Raw genomic sequence first — 7029 nt, forward strand, 5'->3', positions numbered from 1 at the left:
GTCAATTGCTCTAAGCCCCTTAAAATTGCTTTTTTTTTTTTTTAAATGTTACAGTGTCACTAGGAAGTCAGCAGGGGCACTTAAAAAATATCTGTGCTGAGTCAGGTCAGCTCTTTGTCAGTCTAGGGCTTCGATGATTTGTCTGAAGTTATATCACAGAACATAAAGCCCTCAGCAAAAAACATTCGTAGTTTTGCATATTAAAGTCATTAACTAGATCTCATAGAAAGTCTCCTTTAATTTCCTACGTGAACTTAAGTTTTTTGAGGGGGGAAGGAAAAAAAATCTACTTATAAATAAACATGGATTATAAATCCAGGTTATTTGTGGGGCATTCTTTTTAGTTTGTATTAGCTGTCTTCTAGGAAAGGCCTCTGCATCCTTCTCCCCCTTGGCCTGCTGCAGCTCTTCTATGACAGCAGCTGTCTCTCTGGTATGTTCCAATGTGTCCCCCTCACCATAATACCTTGTTCCAGGACAGGCCATTGCAACACACTATTTTTTAAAAATTCACTTAAAATATATTATATATATACATATATGTATAAGTATATATATCTTTATATATTATATTATATATCTATATATAATATATAATATATTATATATCTTTATATATATAATATATATATTTTCTCTGTACTTTATTTAGACAAATCTTTTAATGCTGATATTAAAATGTGACTTCCTTCTTTCTCTTTACTTTTTGTTTCTTTTGTGTTTGGAAGAGGGGAGGGAATGAATGTCCTCAAATAAGAAAACTAAAATCCTTAAAATATGTCTGGATTATTTAATAACACACTTTTATTATCTGAAGCAATTCTCTCCATACCCCACAATTCCTTCACCCTCAAAGCAAAGACAGGAACCTTGATCCCTTTACTCATACCTGGTGAAGGAAGGAAACAGTAGCAAATATAACATTTATTTGTACTTTAACTTTTCCAGAATACGACACCCAACTTTACCAATAGAGAACTATATTCTATCTGAGTTCACTTGTCCCTTGAACTGCTACTCAGAATTTCTTCAACTTAGCTTTGTTGGGTAAAGAATCAAAGAAGTCTGCAAGATCAGTATCTCCACTTAATTACCCAGTAGGGCAGCTCCCAGGGCTATGACTTCACCCTCATCCCCATCCTGTCACATCCCATCTCCATCCAGACACAGCTGGCGAGCCTCCTTGTTTACAGTTTAAGGCTGGGATATGGGTGGGTAGCAGTGGGAAAGTCTTCTATGGGAATTTTAGTAAACATCTTGGTTTTGTTTTTTTTTCTTGTTAAAAGTCAAAAGATTTTAAAATACTTTTTATATTTATGATTTTGTATTTGTAAATTTCATTTGTACCAGACATGCTTTTTTTTCTACATTAAACATAATTTTTGAAATAAACACCAGATCCACTTCAGTATACGGATGCTCTTTTAGAATCCGGGCATTTCATCATAACTATGCATGTACAAAGCACATCTGCTTTCCACGCTTTTGCGGTTTGCAATTACAGCAACATTGTAACATAACACATCAAATATATTTTCCTTCTTTCTTGGGATTACTAAAGAAAAAAACCACTATGATTTGTGGTTACTGTTATTTAATCTTCCTTGAATTTTATCTTCCCTCACCTGTACAATGGGAATATTATTAAATTCACCATATTTTTGGCTGTTTCTTTAGGTATACGCAATTAACTTTTTACTTACGTCATTTTAAACTCACACGAGGAGCAAGCATCCTGGACATCTATAAAAAGCGTAGCTTCTTTTAAACTGAAACCTTTTAAGTCTGTTACAAAGGAAATGTCCGTTACGGAAAACGTCAAACCTCACGTTATGGGTGATCAAATAACCGTGCTGAAGCTTGGACCAGGCGCCTCTCTAACGCACATGCAGTCCAAACTTGGCGGTCATGTGAGCCTTTGCAGGAGAACGCAGGCATCTGATCGCTCCGAGAGAAGCCTATCAGGAGAGCGCGCTGCCGTCACACCCACATACCCGCCACCTGTCCGGGGAATGGAGCCAACCTGACTGCTTTTCAAACAGTTGGCTGAGCTGCTGTGAGTTAATTCTTCCTGGAAATCTCTGCAACTCTAATGCACATGCAGTGTAACACTACAGGCCATGCCAAAACCGGTTTCATATATATATATACATATATATATATATATATATATTTCATATTCATATATATAATTACTCTAACTCTTGATTGCTTTGAATTTGTTATCTGTTAACCTGAGAAATCATTTTAAACATACATTATAAGTGCCAGACTTCCCTTTAGCAATCTTTTTGCAGTTCTCTGAATGGCACAGAAGTGTCGATGGTTTGGTCGTCTTAGCAAATGATTTTTAAAAAAATTTACGTGTGAAAATAGGCTGCATGAATATTCTATATAAGATAGCAGGCATTTTGCACTTCTGTTTATATGTCATTTATACCTTGACCACAAGCAATTGTACTTACCTCGTGTCATTTTTTAAAATTAGAATTTACTATATAATTTTTTGGAGGACTGCCACATCATAGTTATTCATCACCTGCATGGTCTGTTCCTGCCACTTCTAAAGTTCTTTTGAGGGGGTTAATTCTTGGCAGGTTTCAAAATTCCTCCACATGCTCTGTGGGATAGGATGAATGTGCACAATGTATTGTTTAATAATTGCAAGGCAATAATACAAAACAATGTATTGTGTTGTGCCATTTCATGCATCGAATTAAAAATAGAACTCTATTCTACAGAATAACACACTTTGAATTATATGGGTATTATCAGGTGTATTTCATTTTTGAGAAAAATTTTAAATGTGAGCCTAGTTTAAATTGTATGGACTTTCATCCTAACATACAAATGACGAGTGTGTGTGTGTGTGTGTGTGTGTGTGTGTGTGTGAGAGAGAGAGAGAGAGAGAGAGAGAGAGATGACTAGAAGGAAGCATTAAAGATATTCAGAGAAATAATCCAATATAGACAGTGAATTGGAGGTTTTGATTTTTGAACCTATTTCTCAGATATAAAGTGAAGAGTATAGAGTTAACTGTCCTTTCTGACTAATGCAAATCCTTTATACTTAAAGAGACATTTGTATTCTGAGCATTTTGGCAAAAAACCCAAATTCCCCTGTGATTTCATTATTCTTACTATTTTACTTACATACATCAATGCATTTTTGTTAATAGCTTTATTAAGATATAACTTACATACCATAGAGCTCACTGACTTAAAATGTACAAGTTAATGTTTTTTTTGTATGTTTACCCAGTGGTACAACCATTGCCATAATGGTTTAAATTTAAAACATTTTCATCACCATTCCCCTAAACTTCTCCATTCTCCAACCCCAACCTTATTCTCCAGCTCCCAGGCAACTGCTAATCTACTTTCCGTCTATAAGATCTGCCTATTTGTGGATACTTTATGCAAATGAAATCAAACCATACAACATGTGTCTTTTTTGACTGGCTTCTTTCACTTTGCATAACAATACAGTTTTAGATTATTTGACCTCAATATTCTGCCTCTGAGAATAAAATGTTATACTTGCATTCTTTGATGAGTTTGAGTATAATTTACATGAGGCAAAAATTAGTAACCAGTTAGAGCAAGAAGGCTTTTCTCCACCACATCATCCAATGCATTTTGCCAATGTTAACATACCAGATTGTTCGAGCGCAAGCTGCAGAACATCGTGTGTTTATGGACCCCTAAATTGGTATTGTCCAGGAGAATTTTGGGAGAAAAAACCCCTGCAAGTTACAAACAGGGTCTATCGAAAGAGGAGTGGGTTTAAGTATCCGACCAAATGTAGTTTAACAGCTTTACTTGCCCTCCGTGGAAAACCGGTGATTGCGGAGTATTTAATATAAATCCATTTAAACCTGTGTTTGGTGCTTGTACAGGGGGCCCTGGAGAGCCAGACCCCTTAGGAAAAGCAAATAGGAAACCCAGTGAAAGCAAATTTCTCTCTGCCCTTTCCCCCTCTTCTCGCTGGCAGGGTTGATCCTCGCTACAGTTTGCTCAAATATTTGGAAGTGAATTTAGGGCCCTCCCCCCAACTTATGATTTTATAGCCAATAGGTGATGAGGTTTATTTGCATATTTCCAGTCACATAAGCAGCCGTGGAGTGGAAACAGTGTCAGACTCGATTCCTCCTCCTCCGAGGAAACCTGCCGCTTTTAGCTGCCCTGCCCTTCCCTTAAAAGGGCGACTTGACCGGCACCGAACCGCGCAGCTCCAGCCTGCTCCTGCCTCGGGCTCCGCGGTCCATCGGTCTGTCCGCGTTTGTTCCCGTGACCTGTAGCGCCTACAGAGAGGGACGCGCCTGGAGATGGAGAGCAAAGCGCTGCTCCTGGTGGCTCTGGGCGTGTGCCTCCAGAGTCTGACCGCCTCCCGAGGAGGGCTGGCCGCCGCCGACAGTAAGTTTTGCGCGCAGATTCCCTTCCTCCTGTAAACTCGGCTCAGCGGCCACCTCCACGTGTGGTGAGGATGGGAAGGAGAAAGTCTGAAGGGGGTGCGGATGCGCTCCGGAGACTCTTCTAGCCCGAGTGCGGCCCCGGGAAGTCATCGGGATAGGATCCGTTGAGAGACAGAGAGGGAATTCTCCCTCGGATCTCGCTGGGCAGCTCCTAGTTCCCGCTCTCTCTCTTTCCCTGGGTTCCCGCGCTATCCCCTCCGCTCTGGCTGAGGCCCTGTTCCCCGGCGCCCGGGCTCCGCCGGGAAGGGACGGGAGGAGTGTGAGGGGCGGGACGAGGGAGGCGGGAGGAAAGGCCCAGATGGTGGTGACCGGCTGGAATGTAAGGCACGCAGGCCAAGGTGACCCTGGCTTGGCAGCAGCTGCGGCTCGGCCCCCGCCTGTGGGAGCGCGGGCAGAAAGTGGCTCCTTCTCCCGGAGAAGCAGGAACGGGGCGGGGGGAAGGGTGGTCCGCATCCTAGAGGCACAGGATACTCTCATTCTCCGCGTCGAGGCGGGAGTGGGGGACCGGCGACGCGTGGAGCAGAGGCCTGGGGACGCGGCGTCCTGCATGCGTTCCGGTGCCGGAAGCTCGCCACCTTCCACTCTTGCACGCTCGCCTCGTCTTAGCGCCCCGAAAATCTAGCGAAGGGGTGACCCTCTTGAAAACGTGGCCGCTGATTTGGGGGTTGCAAGGTTTGCACTTGGCTATCCTTACTGTTCTCTGAGCCGAGTCCCGATCTGGGCACCGCAGGGAGGCCGCGGCTGAACTCCAGTTGTCGCCCTCTCGGGAGTCCGGGGCTCACCAAGGTTTAGGCGTTGGAAGCCAGATGCAAATTTCTTTAACCGCGGTGTGGGGTGCAGGAGGGGTGGGGGCGGTGGCAGAACCAGCGCCCTGTCCGAGACCTGCCCACAAGAGAAGCCGCCTGCTTAACTTGAACCTTGGTCCAGCTAACGTACAACGGAAACTGTATAAAAAGGCAATTGAAGCAAGTCATCAAAGGAGGCAGCATTTTCTTTTCTCTTTGCTGGTGGACTTGCAGCGGGCGGCCCTTGTCGCTTGGATGTGCTTTCAGGCGGCAAGTCCACAGAGGTTCAAGTTATAGTGGAGCTGGTCCGTGACTTTTATTGTAGCTGAAAGTTTATCTCAGTACTGAGTTGTGGGAAAGAACATTTTTGTTAGGTTAAAAAAATGTGGATTCTATCAAAACTGAATTGGATAAAAAGACAAGTATCTTTCCTGTCAGATCAGTTTCTGTGAGCGGTTCAATGAGAAAGGCTTCAACTTCTATGTTCCCCTTGGATAGTGTTTAACACTATCCAAGAAGATGGTAGGGACTAACTCCAGATTCGTATTTTAAAAGTTGCACCATAGTGTAATAAAACACACACAAATATGTGTCGTCTACAGTTCAAGATTTTGCTAGGCTCCCTTAGAAGTTCAGGAGACCCAAATTTCTGGGCTAGTCAGTGTCACCTCTCTGAGTGTAGCTTCCTCAACTCTAAAATGAAGAGTTTGGACCAGACTCAAAGTTCTTATAGGCCCCTCTAATTCTTACTGTTTGATTTAATTGTACACATGTAAGTGATTAATGAATTAAATTGGATTTTAACAAACACATTCTTTTCCTGGCTGTAAATGTTTTAAAGGAGGAGTCATTTTTAAGTAGACTTAAAATTAATCCTTTTGTTATCTCTTCCTCCCACTCTCACCCCCCCAATCCCTTTTTATAGCATGCCTCTCCCATCACTTTTGGCTTCTTTTCTCCTCCAAATAAGTTCACTTAAGATGTAAGAATTTCAGAGCAGAAAGGTACAGGTGTGAGGGAGTTGAGGTCAGGAGCACTTCCTCTGGGCTCTGACTTTACTTATTCTCAGTTCAGTGTAAGAAGAATATGAGAACAGGAGGCAATGCCCTCAGGTTCCTTGTTCTTGGAGCCACCCGATCTCTGCGTGGCCTCACCAGGAAACTTGAAGAACTAGGAGATGGAACGTTATGGGTCAGTGCTCACTAGTTGCCATTCTATTTAACTGGCCTCAGTGAATTTCCAGACTAACACCTAAATTAAGCATGATGGACGATGACAGCAAAATAGCAGATACAACTTGGAATGGAGCAGAGCTTGGCGAGGTAGTGATTGATAAATAGTTGTATTGAAAGGTGGGAGTCAGACACTGGGGAAGAGTTACTTGGAAAACTCACTTTCTTTCAGACAGTGTATTTTTAGCTCAGCCCTCCTTTTTTGCTTTATTCCAGGAGGAGAAATTGGGCTATACAGTTTACTGCCTCTATTTTTACGAACATTTTTTTCTATAAAAATGTAGAGCAAATCTGCTTGTTAGGTAAGTCAGGAGCATTATCTGCATTAGAATACCTGAAAAGACCCGTCAATTCAGTCATATAATATTGATTTTTTTCCCCTAACCAAACTTTTTTGTTTTCATCAATTCAACTTGTTTCTTGGCATTCTACAGAAGTTGCCTGAGTCAATAATTGTGACTATTGGTCTCAGAAAGGACATGAGTCAGAATAGAGTCCTTTAGGTGTGTGTGTGTGTGTGTGTGTGTGTGTGTGTGTG

General features: G+C 42.2%; 1 protein-coding gene across 1 annotated transcript in view; it reads left to right on the forward strand.

Moving 5' to 3' along the window:
- Positions 1 to 4036: 4036 nt before the first annotated feature.
- Positions 4037 to 7029, forward strand: part of LPL (lipoprotein lipase) — a 30742-nt gene continuing 27749 nt past the window's right edge. The window contains exon 1 of the mRNA XM_019642033.1: positions 4037 to 4415. Within this exon, the coding sequence (XP_019497578.1) occupies positions 4328 to 4415 (88 nt within the window). The 5' untranslated portion in view covers positions 4037 to 4327. The remainder of the gene's footprint in view (positions 4416 to 7029) is intronic.

The sequence above is a fragment of the Hipposideros armiger genome, unplaced genomic scaffold, assembly GCF_001890085.2.
Source record: "Hipposideros armiger isolate ML-2016 unplaced genomic scaffold, ASM189008v1 scaffold_64, whole genome shotgun sequence".
Taxonomy (NCBI): Eukaryota; Metazoa; Chordata; class Mammalia; order Chiroptera; family Hipposideridae; genus Hipposideros; species Hipposideros armiger.